The sequence below is a fragment of the Pelophylax lessonae genome, assembly GCF_965119305.1.
Source record: "Pelophylax lessonae genome assembly, chromosome: 2".
In the NCBI taxonomy this organism is placed as follows: domain Eukaryota; kingdom Metazoa; phylum Chordata; class Amphibia; order Anura; family Ranidae; genus Pelophylax; species Pelophylax lessonae.
The window spans coordinates 133797386-133816728 of record NC_138769.1 but is presented as its reverse complement, the minus strand read 5'-3'; the positions used below and the strand labels follow the sequence as shown (position 1 = coordinate 133816728).

Here is a 19343-nt window from a genome sequence, read left to right as displayed (position 1 = left end):
GCCAGTGTGCCGCATCTATACCTTATTTGGGCCACCTAAAGGTACAATTCTATAGTGTATACTACAACAACAAAAAATATTCCAATGCACCTCTAAAGTGTTGGGGTTTGGCTGAAAGAAAAGGTGGCAACCATATTCCTGTTTTAGTGATGATGGTTTCAAAACAGACAGAAATAATTTATATATTTTTTTGGCAACAGCTAGAACCCTGTCAGATTTTTACTTCTGTCCGTGTCCCTGTGGTAGGTTTTTCCTTTAATTCCTTCCTGGTAGCTGTGACAAAAAGTGAGAGCTAATCTCTCGAATTTCTGGATAGCAGTAAAAATCTGACAGGGAAAAAAAAAGATTTTACCTAGCATACATCTTAAAGAAAATCTGAGAAGTTTACTCAAAAAAGCCTTATTTTTAAAGTGACAACTGATTTAGGTTGGTTAGGGGAGATTTCTGTGTAACTTCCTCTACTGGCAAAGGTTGTTACCAAGATATGGATCTAACTTTTCTCCACTTTATCCTGATGGGAAACAGTTTTTTCAGGAGTAGGACTTTAAATTTGTAAATTTTCCCATTTAAGGCAAAGTAATAAACTCTCTTTATAGCCCACCTCCTGTGCTTCTTATACCTTTCCTGAGCTCCCCAGCCACCCCGTTTGTTCAATGCCGCCCCCAGTAGAAAGCCCTGTGTAAACTGTGTAGATCTGTGACACCCCCTGGTGAGTAAGATCTATAGCTCTGCAAAGCTCACAATCACAATCAGTGAGAGATCACTGCTTCCACAAAAAAAGAAAAGGCTGCCACACTGGCAGGGGGCATGACATTCCACTCGAGATGTGCCTGATTTTTAAAAAAACTTTTATTTTAATGCACATGGACTGTATGTAGCTGATTTAAACTGAAAGCTCAGTTGGGTTTTAGGCAAGTTGAAGACACATTGGAGAAATTCCTAAAGGGTGTCGTATACACCTTTTAGAATTCTGTTGGGTCGCCTCATCGAAATTGTTGGCGCTTGCGGCCATTTCATGAACATTTTAGAGGTACAGTAATTTGTTTGTGCCATACTAGTCATTCCTTTCTCTGTGTGCTCACTCAGCCACTACATTGATCACACTGACCTGGACTGACTATTCAGTCTAATAGCAGCTTCCAAATCCGCCCACTGCCATCCATTGTCAAGCAAAAGGTAGGCAGATGTAATTATCCTCATCAGGCTCCGCCCATGCAGTGAGGCAAATCATTCTCAAATATGGGCAATACCTTTGCGCAATGACGTCACCGCCATTCAAGCCCCTTTGTTTACATTAAGCCTTCTGCTGTAGAATCTCCTAGGTAGTAGCTAAAAGGGGCTGGGGATAGAGCCCAGTGTAGGGGCTGTCTAATTCGTGACAGCTTCCCAGCACAGACATGTCCTATTCAGAACACTGGCATACTTCTGTACACCAGCTCAGAACTGGTCTAAGTTAACGTCATTTTCATAATCTGAGAAATGGCGGTAATTCTTTAAGAATCTGTCACTGTCATGGAGACAGGTTTTTAAAGTGGCAGTAGTTAGAACTTGACACATTTGTTGGTAATGTTACTGAAACTGGCACAAATGCTTGCCTGAATTAGGTGCAGGTAATTTAAAGTGGCCTACTACCAGAAAAGTGTTGTATGTGCTTTATTTAATGCCCCTGATTGTTATTATCTCTTTACCAGAATTAATATTTTGTATTGCTCTCAATTATGCTTTCAAATTTAACATAGTAAAACATTAAAAATAACGTCTCCACATAGAAAAGTGTACCATACAATACCAAGGATGTAACTGGAATGACTGTACCCAAATGCAGTATATGACAGATAACTGTCTTTGGTTTGCTACAAAGTAAAGGGTTACCGCTTGCCAATTGCCACGCACACATGATACATCAGTGACGTACAAATTTATGTTACCTTTTGAACAGAAACAATAAGGGTGTCTTTCTTATTATAAATGTATCTTCATAATCTTTTTTCCTTTAGATATATTAACAAAGCCCCAGATGGATACAATCTCCAAGATTTCAGGTTGTGAAGCTCAGTACCGCCCCATGGTTTGCCAGGACAGTCCATATCGCACCATTACTGGGCAATGTAATAACAGGTAAGAGAAACAGAGCCAATATGTAAGAAAGGAGTTATTATGTATTAGAAAAAAACAAATGGCACATCTATAGGGATAAGGCTGGGTAAATTACAATAACCGTAAATCTTCCCCTATTTCTAAAATATAAATATAGAAAGGCTTGTGTTTTTTTCTATTGTTTTGTTCTGGTTCAAGTACAATGCATTAATAAACATAGAAAAATTCCATCTCTCATTTAGAGATGGAATTTCTCTAAATTAGAAAGAGTGGAGATTTCAGTGGGTGGGACACAGGTACACAGAGGAAATAGAGAATACTATTATTGGCCAAAGATAGGATGTGACAATAAGGTCTCCAAATGGAAGGTCTCAGAAATTAGAATCACATAATGCATTAATAAAAGCTTATCATATTGACAGACCCATCAGTAGTTACAGAGCTTGAATTGGAATTGGCCTTTAAGACACATCTATACTTTGGTAATACTGTACACATTATGCTGGCAATGGGGAGAACAGGTAATGTGAATACTGTACTTTCTTCCTCCAGTTGAGGTTTATAATGTATGTTTAAAATGTCATATTTAAAGCTGAACTCCATGCACCTTATTACCAGCATTACAGTATGTTTATTACTAAAGTATAGGTGTGTGTCGTATAGGATAATTCCACCCCAAGCTCTGTGTCTACTGTAGGTTCTGTCATAACCATTCATCTATGTAATTGTAAGTTCTGAGACCCGACTAGGGTCTCTGGTTCCAATCCCAATGAGGACATTATCTGCATGCAATTGATGGATGTGCTTGCAGGTGGCCTTGTTTCCACACTCCAAAAACATGCTGTTAGCACAATCACCAGGGTTGACAAACATCACAATGCTGTCAATAAACCTTTCTGTGTATAATAAAAATGTCCTGCCTGCCACCATGCCTGCTAGTACCCTCTGGGTGGGTCCTCATTTTTGCTGTCATTGAAGTTTTGTGGTAGTCTGTTGTGTACCTGTAGTCAACGCTGTATCTTGGCCTAGGCCAACGAAGCCCAGACCATGGGTGGCGCTTTGCAGGGGGGTGGCATGAAAGGAGTACCCACAAGCTGTGCCCTCCCAGATTTTAGTTGTGCCCCCCATCCTCCAAAAAACTGATGTGCGGCATAGAATCCAGCTACACAGTGTGCAGATAGATGCTGTCTGTAAGAGAATTGATTTGAGCTGTGGGCTGTGTGAGGAGGAGAGAGGGGAAGAGGAGCTGTGCTGTGTGAAGTCTTGGGAGTGAGCAGGCAGTCCAGAGTTGACATCGATCAAACAGAGGAGAAGAAAAGCGGGTGCATCCCACAAGATCGTTGGCATGAGAATCCAGAGAAAACTGTAGCCACTCCCAAAACTATGCCATGTACTTGTGTTAAAAAGTTTCCTGTTCTCTCTACATTGCTTCCTTTGTGTGAAATGCCTGGTGATACTTCCAGTCACCCCACTTTCCTTTTTCAAACTGAACCATGCTGGGCATGGAAGCATATTCATCCCAGCATGGTCAGTTTTCCTACTGCATTCTACTAAGGGAGCACAACCTGCCTGTACTCTAGTAGTCAGACTTATGCTGACACCATCCCCTTGCACAGCTTCTCTGCCTCTTGCTGCCATGCCTTCTGCAGTCTCTACTCCCAGCTCTCTAAGCCATATATATATATATATATATATTATATATATGTATATATATATATATATATATATATATACATACATATATGTTTTAGCCCTGCTTTTCTGTTTTAAACTGAATTAGTTGTTTTCATAAGGTATGTGTTCACATATACTTTAAACACTCAGTTTTTTAAACACTTTCAGCAGCTGAAGTAATCACTTACTGATTATGTAGCTTCTTTATCTTATATTCCTTGCCTATGTTTCAGTTTAAGCTGGTGCCATGAATGCTTCCCTAGGTTTCCTGTTTCAGGGTGGCCTCATTCTTTTGCAGTATCCTATAAGGCCACATTTGCTTTCAGGGACTAGAGTTGTGCTTCCCTATAGTGTGTGCATCAATAGAAACACACAGTTCCATAGCCTAGGATGGTAGGGCAGTCACCTGCTCCCCCTCCCCCTCCCATCTCCACTGTCCACTGTTAACTCTTTTCAGGGAAGACTAGAAGTTCATAGCTTTTCAAGACCAGAAGACATACTGTCAACAAAGCGGGTGCATTGTCACTATGGTACAGCAGTACAATGCCCCCAAACCAGTGCTACCAGTCAGTATCCCTATTTACTGCTGCACCAGTCAGTGTCCCTAATCACCTCCAGCCAGTCCGTGTCCCTAATTACTACTGTATGAGTCAAGGTGTCCCAGTCATAATTTGCCTAATTACTGCCACACCAGTTACACTGTCCCTGATCACTGCCACACCAGTTACAGTGTCCCTGATTACCACCATAGGCTGTCCCATTGTGGCGATTTCCCTTTATTTCCCACCCCATAGCCAGACAGAAGGTGAGAGGAAATCTCTGCAAATTAAGGGAATCCAATCCTCCCCGCCCAAAGCTCTCATAACTAGTGTCCCTACTGGAAAATTTCAGGGCAGGTCTTAAACAGTAAGGGGTGGGTCATATTCAAATTAGAGGGTGCATGAGTTTAGTCAGGCCTAGGGCAGCGCAAAACCTAAATACACCACTGCCACACCATATACAATATCTTAAATCACCACACACTAGTTACAGTCTCCCTGATCACTGCCACACCAGTCATATTGTCCCTAATAACGACCACACCAGTAAGAGTGTCCCTAATCGCTACCGCACCAGTAACAGTATCCAATTCATTGCCACACCAGCATTGCACCTTGCTTGTTGTCTGTACTAACCTTAGCCTATTTATTGACCACATTTCTGCCTGCTGCCTGGACTGATCTTTTGTCTATTTGCTAACCATGTCTGCCTGAACTGATCCGTCTGCATATCCCACTGACTATGTTCCTGCAAGACACTAGTCTGAGCCATCCCCTTCGGACAACTGTTCTACTGGAACCACAGGAACTCTTTTTTTCTTCCTTTCTTCATCATCCTGTATTTCTAGGGCACTGAACATGGAATTTCAGGGGGCAGAAATGTAACAGTAGGCTAGGCTTTCTTGGCTTATAGGAACTGGGACTGCTATAGGTGGTGCTAGACTAAGCTACATTCCCTGATCATCCATACAGAGGCAACCATTATAGTACATTTGTATCACACAAATCAACCTATTGTGTCAAAACCAAAGAGACAAGGGGGTTCATTTACTAAAACTGTAGAGTGCAGAATCTGATGCAGCTATGCATGATAGCCAATCAGCTTCTAACTTCAACTTGTTCAATTAAGCTTTGACAAAAAAAAAAAAACCTTGAAGCTGATTGCAGAGCTTCACCAGATTTTGCAGTCTCAGGTTTTCACTAAATCAACTCCAATGTCCGGTACATAATCAGTCCAGACAGTGAAAAAGTGTCACACATGTGGTATCGCCATACTCCGGAGGTGTAGTAGATTATGTTTTGGGTTGTAAGTATGATCATGCTGTGTGTGGGAAATATCTTAATTAATTGACATCTTTGTGTAGAAGAAAAAAAAAAAACATCTTTTCACATTTTCCAAAACCTTGTGAGAAAAAAAGTTAAGTCTTCAAAAGACTCACCATGCCTCAGAGATAATACAGTGGGGTGTTTGCTTTCCAAAATGTGGTCATTGTGTGTGAATTTTCACTGTCATAGTTCTCCAGGGCATCCAAATATGTGATAGGTAGTCAGGAAATGACATGCGTAATTTATGCCCATCGAACAGCTGAAAGTGCTCATTGGATTTTGGGCCCTTCTATGTAGCTAGGCTGTGAAAAAATCTCACACGTGGTATTACCATGCTTGGGAGGAGTAGCAGAATGTATTTTGGGGTGTAATTCTAAGTATGTGTGTTAGAAATATCTTATAATTTGACAACTTTGTGTAAAAAAAAATACATTTTCATTGCTGAAATTTCCAAAAACTTGTGTCAAAAATTACATTTTCAAAAGACTCACTATGCCTTGCAAAAATACATTGGAGTGTTTGCTTTCCAAAATTGGGTAATTTTGTGGGTTTTTCCGTGGTTCTGGTGTTTCAGGGCCTCCTAAAATGTGATAGGTAGTTAGAAAAGTAGGTATGTAGTTTATGTCCCTGGAAGGTCTGAAGTTGCTCCTTCATTTTTAAGCAACTAGGCTGTGAAAAAGTCTCACACATGTAGTATCCCCATACTCAGGAGGCATAACAGAATGTGTTTTGGGGTGTAGTTGTAAGTATGCCCATGCTCTGTTTGAGAAAAAAACTTACAATTACAAACTTTTTAAAAATAAAATGATTTAATTTCTTAACTTTCCTAAAATATTGTGGAAAAAAAAAAACTTCAGAAAACTCACTATGCCTCCTACTAAATTCATTGGACTGTCTACTTTACAAAAATATTTTTTTTTGGGAGTGGGGGGGGGGGGTATTTGTATTGCCCTGGCATTTTAGGGTCTCAAGAAGTTAGATAGGCAGTCCGTACATCAGAACTGATTACTTTTTAAATGTATATTATAGTTTGGAGGCTCTATATCTTTCACACAGATTCATTAATATAAACTGACCTAGTTTGCCAAAGAAGTGTAGCATAATACATTTGGCCTTCATTTTATGAAGGAAGATTATTTTTTTGCAAAATTTGTATAACAGAAACTAATATTTTTTTTTTTCAACATTTTCTGTTTTTTTGTGCATATAGCAACAATAAAAAAAAAACCCAGTTGTGATTAAATACCACAAAAAGAAAGCTGCATTTGTCTCAAAGAATTATAAAAAAATGTATTTGGGTACAATGTTGCATGACTGAGTGATTGACATTCAAAACGTGACAGTGCTGATATCTGAAAAATGGCCTTGTCAGGAAGGAGGAGAAAGTGTCTGGTCTTGAGTTGGTTGAAAAAAATGTTCTTTGTTTGATGACTAATAACAGATTGTAACAAGTATTTGTCAAACAAAAGTTAAATTGTGTCAATATTTCCAGGAGAAATCCCATTCTTGGCGCTTCCAACACAGGCTTTACACGTTTACTACCTGCTGAATATGAAGATGGCCTGTCCCTTCCCCGTGGCTGGACTGAAAACCGTCCAATCAATGGATTTCGTTTGCCTTTGGTAAAATAATTATGAATGGTTAAATTTATTTATAATTGGTAATATAATAATGAATTGGTAATATAATAATGAATTCCCTGCCCATGCTTTGACACCTTGTAAAAGGTACAATGGTCATAAATATGAAACACTGGGGTTGATTTACTAAAGCTGGAAAGTGCAAAATCTGGTGCAGCTCTGCATATAAAACAATCAGCTTCCAGGTTTTTTTTTTTTTTGTCAAACCTTAACTGAACAAGCTGAAGTTAGAAGCTGATTGGTTTCTATGCACAGCTGCACCAGATTTTGCACTCTCCAGTTTTAGTAAATCAACCCCACTGTGTCCAATTAAAAAAAAAAAATAATAATAATAATTTGAACAAAAGTTGAGAAAGTCATTAAAGTGGTTGTAACCCTAAAGAAAAAAAAAAGGATCCTGTTTTTCTAAAACACATTAAACAGCATAGAGCTTGTGCCGTGTCCTTTGTCCCATTCTATTCTGTAAAATACCATGGCTGCTGATCCATGATACCGTGGTCAGTTTACGTGCCTCCGCCATTCCGCTGTCTCTCTCTCTCCCCTTCTCCCCCTCCCTTCCTGCCTGTTAGCTATTGAGTCAGTGATGTTAAAAGCCGATCTGCTCACCACCCCTCCCCTCCTGCTGCTATTCCGTGTATAGTCACTGTGCATAATTACTAGAATCCCCTCTATTAAAGCCAGCAATTGTGCACAGTCTATGTGCTTTTTTTAAAATTATACAGCTAAATACCTTATTTTTCAGTGCTGCTGTGCGGTCTCGTGACCTCCCGCTGCTTTCCTCCTCTCCTCCCACCTGACATCAGAGGGCAGATCTCAGGCCCTCCTGCTGTAGTCCTTAGATCGGGGAGAGAGAGCGGCGGGAGGTCACATGACCGCACAGCGGCACTGTAAAATAAGGTATTGAGCTGCATAATTGAAATAAAATGAATAAAACGTGCAATATAGCTGGCTTTAACAGAGGGGATTCTTGTAAGTGACTTCACAACAAGTTTAAGATCAAGATACTTATGTGCATCTATAGCCAAAACTTTTTTTTTTTCTGAGTTTTGGACAGAGTGGGGAAGGAATAGAACCCATATAATTTTTTACTGCTGTCCGGGGATCTATTATAAAGAACTTCTCTTACTCATTGTCCTTGGGACAACCTTTTTCACCACACAGGAAGTAAGTGGAACTCTCAAACACAGAGAGAAGTAAAACATATATTAGCATATATGTTAATTATTGGACTATTAGAACCTCTGTCTGTTGTCCGTGCCTGTCTGATAAAATCTTACCAGTGGATATTAGTAAAAGTTTGTCAGCTGCTCCAACCCCCCGACCTCATCCCCATCCAAAGCAACAAAATGTTATGGCTATAGATAATCCTAAACACAGAGATACCATTGTTTCTTGAAGAATTGTCTGGTAAGGGTGACAGCTTTGATTCAACTGTAAGGACTCATTTACTCCAGCCTACAATCAATTTTAGCATGTAAGTGGCTGTCTGTTTTGTACAGACGGTGGGGGTGGTGCCTTGTGTTTTTACAATGCCCAGCACTTTTTACCTTTTTTTTTAACTTAAAATGTGAACAACTGTTTCTGCGGTGTGGAGATTGTAGGAGACTTTAGGCGAGTTCTAATGTGGTGTAGAAAAACACAGATGTGCTGCATTTTTTTGCCTCTCTCCACTCCACTTCACTGTTGTGTGAACAGGGCACATAGAAAGCACCTGTTTTCTATGTGCCTTTGGGAAGACCTATATTAATCAGGTACAGAAAAATGCAGGTCTTCACTCATTGAATCATAGATGTACATGTTCCATTGGTGGTATCGTTACTTATCTAGCATTGTAAAATCTACATTACTTAAAGTGGCCATGCACTGATGGAAATTTGGCTGATCCCTGCTGAACCGGCCAAATTTCCATCAGTGTGTGATTGTCCTTGCTCAACCGAAGTCGATTGTTAGATCAACTTATGTTAAAGGGACATCCTGAAAAGTTTTTGTCGATCAGTGACTGAAGTCAATTTGCTGTAGACGCTGATCTGTGTGCATTTATGTTTTTGGTTGTAACATGACAGAATGGTATATTTTTCTTAAAGTGGTTGTAAACCCACTTTGAATACTTTTACCTATAGGTAAGCCTATAATAAGGCTTACCTATAGGTGCTGTAAATATCTCCTAAACGTGCACAGTTTAGGAGATATTTACATTGCATGCAGTCAATGACATCATCGGCGCATGCGCTCTGAAGAAATGGCCATCCGTGCTGTTTCTTCAGGGTCCTGTGCCGTGACTGGTGGCTCCTGCACGCATGCGCGGGAGTGACGTCACGCGGCTTAGGCCAGTAATACAGCGGGAGTCTGCAGACCCGGAAGGAAGACGGGTCAAGATGGATGCGGCCGGCAGCAGGGAAAACACGGGCTTTGTTGCAGGTAAGTGTCACATAATGTGCTAGTATGTGATGCATACTTGCACATTATGCATTTACTTTGCAGGGAGAAAAAAAATAGGAAGAGTTTACGTCCTCTTTAAATGATTGAATTTCTATCAGTGAATGTGGTTTTCATTCAAGAAAGTATACTCACTCCAAAATGAAATGTTAAGCAAATGTATTTTGAAGTTATTTAATTTCCAATCATTTTTATTCTTTTTCAAAAAACATGTAATACAATTACAAGCTCTCATTTGAGCATGGCAGTGGATAAGTACCGTAATTCCAAATCATATTTGTCAAGTCATCAAATTTACTGAGGAGAATTTAATGCAAATGTTTATGAATATTCCTATAAATGTTCATTTGAAAATCTACTGGTGTATGAACAGCTTTACTCTTTAGTTTCTGATTACACATATGTAGGCGCCACAGTGTGCCTACATTTTTGTGCATTTAGGTGCATCATATTTAGTGCAGCCCATTCATTTCAATGAGCTGCCCTACAGGTGACAATTGCACAAAAGAAATGTGAGCGATTAAAAAAAAAGAAAAAATGATTGCTCTGCAACACATCGCATTAAGTTACCATGCATTGTGGTGTGATTAAGCTGGCTGCTATGTTTGGGGTGCCATTAACAATGAATGGCACCCTAGCATACATAGCACTTTTTTATGCATGCATAGTTTTGGTGTAACATATTTTTCATTGCCTTATTTCCACTAAGGCACGTCAAGTATCCAATGAGATTGTCAGATTCCCCACTGAGGAAATAACGCTGGACAGTGGCCGCGCTCTCGCCTTTATGCAATGGGGGCAATGGACTGATCATGACCTTGACCTGGGCCCTGAAACCCCTGCAAGATCCACATTCCTGGAAGGGATTGACTGTGACCAAAGCTGTGCCCGGGAGCCCCCCTGCTTTCCTCTCAAGGTAAAAATGTGCTAGAAAAAGATCCCCTCATTACAAGGTCTGGGCATTCGATATGTTATATGTAAACTCAAGAACAAAAATTTTACATTTTGCCGTCTACAATTCCCTCGGATGTGGTGGTTGTATCTGCATTTTTTTTCAAACTAAAAACATTTTTAGCAAGGACAGAAAAAACTTGTCAGGGTAGGGTCCTTGTCACTTCCTGTGAGCTGATCTGAAAGCATAAAATTATTATTTTTTTGTTAAAACTGCTAAACCTCCTAACCCCCATGTAACTGAGATGAATAAAGCCATACCTGATTGAAGTTCAGTCTGGGTAGCAACCAAAGCTCCATCCACAGATACAGTGGAGAAGTAAACGTAGCCACCCAGAAACAGGAAGTGAGCTGGTTGCAGGATTAGTAGATGAAAAATAAAATTAAAAAAGCCTGAAAAAAGAAAATGAACACAGCCACTCCATTTAAGGACCGGGAATGAAGTATAAGACCTCATGCACACAAGCGTATGAATTTATGTTCAAAAATTTGCAGATATTTTTCTGCCAGAACTTGGCAGAAAAAATGCCTCTAATGTTGTATGCGATTTTTATGTGTGTGTACGCCTTATGCACCTATGGTGTTAAATGCATTCCACTGGCTGGAATAAAAATTGATTCTTACAATTGTAATATATTTATGTGCACACACATGCATTTATGTGTGGTTACATGTGTATAATATGCTTAAACGTTCCTCAAAGAATGCACCTTTGGTGCATTTTTTCCCTGTAAATACTATGGCCACATAGGCTATCATAAAGGTGCATTTACAGGAATAAAAAAAAAAAAAAAGTCTGAACGTCTGTATAGGTGGCGTTTTTTTTAGTCTTGTGTGCATGGGCCTTCAACAACTGTAAAGGGTGATATGTGCTCAGTTCTGTAATGACATCAATTAGATTTATATTAATTTTATACTCCTAGGTCAGAGTATATTTTTATATGATGGAAAATGATTTGCACATTAGTCGAGTTTGCCTTTTCTGTTTGCAGATCCCAGCAAATGACCCTCGCTTCACAAATCGCAGTGACTGTATTCCAATGTTCCGCTCATCCCCTGTGTGTACACCAGGATCTCCAGTTAGAGAGCAGATAAATATACTCACCTCATTTGTTGATGGAAGCCAAGTATATGGTAGTGATTGGCCACTGGCTGTTAAACTTCGGAATAACACAAATCAGCTGGGCCTTATGGCCATTAACCAGAATTTCACAGACAATGGCCTTGCATATCTGCCCTTTGAAACTGCTGAGGAAGACTTTTGTGTCTTGACAAACAAATCATCGGGAATTCCCTGCTTTCTGGGAGGTAAGTGATAATAGGCAATGGTGTTCATCTATCTTCTAGACAAATAATGACTATTAAAATATAATAAATGGTGCTGCGCTGTTTAAATGTGTGCAAAAGACCGCTATAAATATCCTCCAGATAAGATGGTCCTCCTATACTCTCTGTCCCCTTAGGTGCCCTTTAGGTGTTCTCTTCTGACTCCCAGGTCTGTATAGTGGGTGGGTTCTTCTCTATGATGCTTCTCTATGTCAGCTCTAGCCTCACCCATGGTATGCAAAAGTGTAGAAAAGACTTTCCATAGTGTGATATCGTTTCAGATAAAAGTTCTACTAAATAAAAAGCCTCACTTACATACAGTAGCTTGAAAATAGTGTAGAATTCATGACTACTGGACTCGTACATCCCCTTACGTCACTTCCGGTATTCCTCCGCTCATGCCCTATGTCTGACGTCACGAGCATGTGACTTCTTCAGGAGAACCCCTACAGAAGTATCATGCTCATGACGTAAGGCATAGGACGTGAGCAGAGGCATACCGAAAGTGACGTAAGACCAGCTTTAGCCTAGCTTTTACTTTCAAGTGGTACCTAAAGTTGTTTGGGGGTATTTTTTTTATCACTAATCAAAGCAAATGATAACCAATGACATCATGGCATGTGTGAATATCATTACATGTCAGCATATGACCTGTAGAATATGAAAGGGCTTTCTACATAGCAGTGTGGCCTTTTCTTGAGATTCTTGTTTTAAATGTAGCTTTTCAATGCAATGCATTAAACCGGAAACCCACTTACATTGGTAATGATTCCAGCAAAGCCTATCTTCCATTGGGGAAATGGTAATGCATATAACTTTGTAAAACCAGTGCACTACACTACATGAGTACCCTCATCATCCTGTTGCAACCAATAACAGCTTTATTCAGTGAAGAATTCCATGTCTTGTAAGCCAAATGGAAGACATTCTGCTAAAGTCAGACCAGTACAAGATAGATTCACACTGGTTGCTATGTATTACTGCACTTAAAAATTGGCATTTTAGAATGAGAACTCCTTATTGACTAAAACTGGCCATACATGATTCTTTTTTTGTTTTTGTTTTTTGGGCCAGAGAGCATGCTATTCTGAAAGTGTGACTCCCCACTGTCGGAATACACTGAACAGTGGCTGCAACCATCAAAAATTTTCCAGCTTGTATCTTTGAAAGAAGTCGATCTAACGATTGATTTCTGATCAACAGGGGTGACCACACAAAGATGGAAATGTGTCTGGTTCTTGTTCAGCCGGCCAAATTTCAATCTGTTTATGGTCAGCTTAAAGCGAAGTTCCACTCAAAAGCGGAACTTCCGCTTTAAGTATTTCTGACCCCCTGACATGCCACACTTGGCATGTCATTTTTTTAGGGGGGGAGCGGATACCTAGTTTTGAATGGTACCCACACCTACTTCTGCTTGGAGCGCCGCCACGTCCCGAGCAGAAGTTTTCCTCTCCGCCATCCCTCCCTGTAATCTTCTGAGACACGTCACAGGTCCCAGAAGAATGCCCGGCCATTCAGGACGCGTAGCGCGACTCGCACATGTGCAGTTCGCACCCGGCTGTGAAGTCGCAAGCTGTCACAGCTGGGTGCCCACACTAGTGATGCCAGCACCGCCGAGAGGAGAGGGAGAGGAGCGAGGCTTCAGACAGCTGCATCGCTGGATCCTGGGACAGGCAATTGTGTGTTTATTAAAAGTCAGCAGCTACACTTTTTATAGCTGCTGACTTTTAATAAACACAGAAAAGGCTGGAACTCCGCTTTAGGGTTGTATGAGTGTTTTGTATAAGCCACTTGATGCTGCACAAAGAATAAAGACAGTCCTTGAAAGCAATGCCATTTTTTCAAACTGTACAGTATACAATATCATTATAAGGACTGTTTTTAATTTATAATATATTTTTATTAATATTTTTGTGTGTTTGATCTAGTGTTTTATACTGTAAAGGGTTCATGCACAGGGGTGCATTGAGCCATATTTTTTAACATATGGCTGTATTTATGGTTGTAAATGCTGAAGGTTTTTTACCTTCAAGCAATCTGTGCATGAAGGTAAAAAAACCTTCTGTGTGCCGCAGCCCCCCCTGAGCCCCCCCTAATACTTACCTAATCCCCATCTCGATCCAGTGATGTGCATGAGAGCTTCAGCTTTCCAATGACTCTCCCTCCTCATTGGCTGAAAGAGCAGCAGGCGCCATTGGCTTCCTCTACTGTCAATCACAGCCAGTGAGCCAACGAGGAGAGAGAGGCATCAGGGTGGAGCCACAGCTCTGTGTGTGAACTGACACACTGAGCCTTGGCTTGGGAGTGAGCCTGCTTGGGGTCCCCAATAGCATGTTGCTAGCTCTGGGGGCACTCGCCAGGAGGGAGGGGCCAGGAGTGAACCCAAGCACAAAAGGATTGGGGCTGCTCTGTGCAAAGCCACTGCACAGAGCAGGTAAGTCTGACATGTTTATTATTATATATAGGTACAGCTGCCATCCACCTGCTCAGCGGGGGATCGGCAGATCGATCCCCCGCTGAGAAAAACGGAGTCTGCCGACGGTGTGTGAAAGGGGCCTAAGGGTGAAAATCCAGCAACGGGGAGATCCACGCGTAAAGTCCAGAAGGTTTAATGCCATGGTGTACTAGCGAGGATGGAGTAATACCTGGTGAGAGAGAAAGGAGTCTTGGGGCAAGTAGAGATATATAATCTATAACTATAACAGATTAGATATATATATATATACATATACGTCTGAATGGTACAGAAAGGAGTCTTAGCGCAAGTAGAGATGTATAATCTATATTTATAACAGGTTATGTATATACTTCTGACTGGTACCTTGATCTGTTATCAATAGCTGCTGCTTTCTCCATTTCTTTTCCACCTGGAGAAAGCAACAGCTATTGCTTCATAATAGATCAAGGTACCAGTCAGAAGTATATACATAATCTGTAAGAATTAGATTATATATCTCTACTTGCCCCAAAACTCCTTTCTGTACCAGTCAGAAGTATATACATAATCTGTTATAGTTATAGATTATATATCTCTACTTGTCCCAAGACTCCTTTCTATCTCACCAACTATTACTCCATCCTCGCTGGCGAGCACTCGCTAAACGTGGCTTTCAACCATCTGGACTGGACGCATGGGTCTCCCCGCTGCTGGATTGTCACCCTTAGATGAGCCTTTATTTCTGTGCCACATGTGAGTTTTTATTTTGCTGATTGCTCCATTAATGCACATTAAAATATTCCACTTAGAGGCGCTCTTCTGTGTTACTTTTTAGATCTGTTAGTAAAAGCAGCGCATATTACACTTTTTAGGCATACAGTAACCCCTTGATTGCCCCCTGATGTTAAGCCCTTCACATCCAGTTTCTTTAATACAGTGCCAGTTAGTCAGTTAGTGTTTCTCCTACCAATGGTCTGTTAGCGCCAGATTGCCCGCCCCAACTTTTTAGTCCCAGTATAAGCCACTGATCACCGCCATTACCAGTATAGTGTCAAAGCTGCATAAATTCTAGTATATATACCATAGTTTGTTGACGCTATAACTTTCACATAGACCAAATTAATATACGCTGATTGGGATTTTTTTTTGTTTTACCAAAGACAAGTAGCAGAATACATTTTGGCTTACATTTTTGAAAAATTTTGATTTTTTTAAATTTTTCCTTGGATATGTTTTATAACAGAGTAGAAAATATCAGGGTTTTTTTTCAAAATTTCTGTCTTTTTACATTTATACAATAAAAAAAAAAAAAAACCCAGTGGTGGTCAAATACCACCCACAAAAAGCTCTATTTGTGTGAAAAAATGCTGCAGGAACAAGCAATTGACAGTTAAAGAAGCGCAGTGCTAAATAGGAAAAAGTGGTTTGGGCATGAAAGGGGTAAACCTATCTGAAGGTCAAGTGGTTAACCCTCACTTCCAGATAAGCCATTTCTTACACATATTTTAAGAATAAAACCTCTGGCAATGTTGCTATCTGTACCTTCTGTTCTGAAGATGACTGCAACCCCCCCAAACACACACAAACTAGACAGAATATTACGTTTGTAACTGTTCTTCAGTAAAACTGGGCAATCACTAATACTGGAGTTGGGCTTCACCTGTTGTTATTATAGTTAGGGTAACCTCTGCTTTCATTATCGGCAGGAGACCCTCGTGTCAGTGAACAGCCTGGGCTTACTGCTTACCATACTCTGTTTGTACGAGAACACAACCGTATAGCAACACAGCTACGCAGTCTGAACCCAGGCTGGTCTGGAGAGACTCTATATCAAGAAGCCAGGAAAATTGTAGGGGGAATCCTGCAGGTACCATATAACTTGTTTTTTTATTATTCCTAATTCATTTTATACCCCGGCAATCACTATAATTTTCTATTTGACAGAAAATAACTTATAAAGACTGGTTGCCTTTACTGCTGGGATCAGAAATGCCAAATGTCCTTCCAAGATACACAGGATACAATGAGTCTGTGGACCCAAGAGTGGCCAATGTATTTACCATTGTGTTCCGTATGGGCCATACTCTAATACAGCCTATCATCTACCGCCTCGCTGATGGTTATCGCCCCCTTATGCCAGAACCAGAGGTCCCACTTCATATGACTTTCTTCAACAGCTGGAGAGTGGTCAGACAAGGTAATCAGATTCAAATTTTTATTTAAATCAAATGTACATGCCATGAAGAAGTGATAATGCATGTGTCATTGATACTAATGATTATTAAGATACATTAAAAAAGAATAATCATGTTGCAAAGCGTACAGCACATATCATACATCTAGTAAGTCATAGTTTTTTTTTTGCATTCTTTGTGCAGGAGGAATTGATCCTCTGCTTCGTGGGCTCATGGCTAACCGAGCCAAGCTTAACCGTCAGAACCAGCTAGTGGTAGATGAACTACGAGAGCGTCTGTTCAAGCTTTTCAAACGGACTGGTCTTGATTTACCAGCCCTTAACTTGCAAAGAGGCAGAGAACATGGAGTGCCAGGTACTTGTCACAGAAGGGCTTTTTTGCAAAATTTCAGAACACGGTTGCTAGTTCTGCATAGGACTGTGTCTTCAAATGTATTGTTTACATAACTTCTCTTACTATTTCTTCCCCAGGATACAATGCATACCGGAGATTTTGTGGACTTTCTGCTCCACGCAATATGCAGGAGTTGGCTGCTGTGCTGAATAACAGAGAACTAGCTCAAAAATTCATAAATCTTTATGGCACCCCCGAAAATATTGACATCTGGGTTGGAGGGGTTGCTGAACCTCTAGTCCTCAATGGCAGAATTGGGAAGTTGCTTACCTGTCTGATTGGAAACCAGTTACGGAGGGCCCGAGATGGAGATCGGTCAGTATTGGTGAAACTCTGCTCTGGTGAAGACTTTGAGTGAAGGATTAATTATGTGGCTAGTTACCCTACCTATGTACATGCCCTCACCTTTGTCTAGGAAAATTATTTGCAGTCCTTTTCTGGAAATTCTTAATTTCCACACAAATAGGCAAAGTGACTACAATGCTGGATTCTACATTGCATCTGGCTGAACATTTAGAGAGTTATATTTAGTGATTCAGAATTAAAATGACTGTAAAGTGGCTTGCTATATATTTTATGTCTTTAATTTTTTAGGGTCATGGCTAAAAACTATTTTAAAAAATATATTTTTTATTTTAACCAGGTAAATGTGAAAAATAACACATGAGCCATGTAGCTAGAAGATGGCACTCTTTGCTTGTATACATTTTTCAGGGACTTATTGACCCCTCTGTTGAAAAAAAAGCATATTATTTCTTGAGCACAATGGCTTAAAGACCAACTCCACGCTCGTAATAAAGTAAAAAAAAAGAATAAATAGCCATCATGTTTAAAAATAAAAAGCAGAATTTGCTACAATACTCAACTCCTTTCCTGAGCTGACCCACATACTCATTTCTCTCCAGTGCCAGTCCTCCTATGGGTTGAATGACACCTAGTGTCAATTAACCTACTTCCTGCAACCCACATTGTCATGAACACATCCACTAGGGGTGAATCATCAAAAAAGTCTTGGCTCACAGTACTTGTGGACAAAATGGAACTCACACATCATTACTTCAAATGCCCAATAACCCATATAACACCAATGACATGAAGTGACTGGCAAGAAGGTGAGGAATGTATCATGGTATTAAAAAGAAATGCAGTGAGCTTTAGGGGGAGGAGGTCTCTTAAAATCTAGATTTGGGCTTTTAGTGAAACATTACACAAATTAAGTTAGGCTAAATAGTTATTTATCCCCTTCTCTTCTCTCCCTTTAGACAGCTCTATAAAGTAAGTTTGTTTAAACGGATATTGCTGTACATTAATTTTAAACACCCAGTAGTGTTATAGGAATCATTTTCATGGGTTCATCCTGCATTAAATATTTGTTTATATATTATATGAGATTATGTATGTAGCGCATGCTCTGCACTTGCCGCCGGCTGCCTCTGAGAAACACACAGGCTCTCACAAGAGAGAGAGAAACCTGTCAGCTCCTGTGCGGGAACTCCCCTCTCCCTCTTCTCCTCTCACTGTGCAGTGAGGAGAGGCACACACACACACACACACAGAGCTGCTCACTCCGCTCCCTCCCCTTCTTCCTCATTGACAGGGAGGAAGGAGCCAATCCTCAGCCAGAGCTGCTGCAGCAAAGGAACGTGGGACATGTAGTCCTTAATACAAATGGCCCAATAGTTTCCTATGGGGGACAGGACTACACATACTTGCATGCTTTGGGGAAAAAGCAGAAAAGGACACCAGGGGCTGACTGGGAGCTTGAAAGAGACACCACAAGGCAGAGGAGAAGACCAAACCTGGGGTGAGGTGCTGTCTCCCGGCTTGGCGTATGTTCTTGCCAGGCATCCACAGCCGGTAAGTGGACATCCTGCCTGAGAGGAGGATCCCAGGTGCATATCCAGGTGCAGCTGCACCGACGGCATATAGTGTCCAGTTGTGAGTTAGCTAGGCAGGGTACCTGAAGAGTCTGCCTGTTCCAGGACGTTTTGTTTGGGCTTTGATTGCCGGATTGGTGAGCGGGCACTTGTCCATTTGCAGGAAACAAAGACACTGCATGCAGGCAGCGTTGTTAGTACTTTGCCCGCACTTGTCAGAACCTGGATCAGACGGATGCCCTGTTAAACAGTCACAGTGTCTGTCCTGTTATCCAGACACTGCTAGCCAGACACTGCATTTACACTCTACCCAATAGGAATTGGAAGTGCACCAACTAAAGTGGCTAGCCGAAGACTCAAGGACTTCTTCGGACTTGCACACATACCCAGGACTCAGTATATGTGATGCTTGAGCGGGGTAGCTGGTCTTGGGAGTTAGGCCATTGACCACT

At 40.8% G+C, this 19343-nt stretch overlaps 1 protein-coding gene across 1 annotated transcript in view; it reads left to right on the top strand.

The window, feature by feature from the left end:
- LOC309547991 (uncharacterized protein) overlaps positions 1–19343 on the top strand; it is a gene marked incomplete at its 3' end in the record, with an annotated part of 144155 nt that overhangs the window by 11223 nt on the left and 113589 nt on the right. The window contains exons 5-12 of the mRNA XM_082247978.1: positions 1998–2118; positions 7129–7258; positions 10422–10628; positions 11656–11971; positions 16133–16293; positions 16371–16623; positions 16805–16975; positions 17092–17329. Of these exons, the coding sequence (XP_082104104.1) occupies positions 1998–2118; positions 7129–7258; positions 10422–10628; positions 11656–11971; positions 16133–16293; positions 16371–16623; positions 16805–16975; positions 17092–17329 (1597 nt within the window). The remainder of the gene's footprint in view (positions 1–1997; positions 2119–7128; positions 7259–10421; positions 10629–11655; positions 11972–16132; positions 16294–16370; positions 16624–16804; positions 16976–17091; positions 17330–19343) is intronic.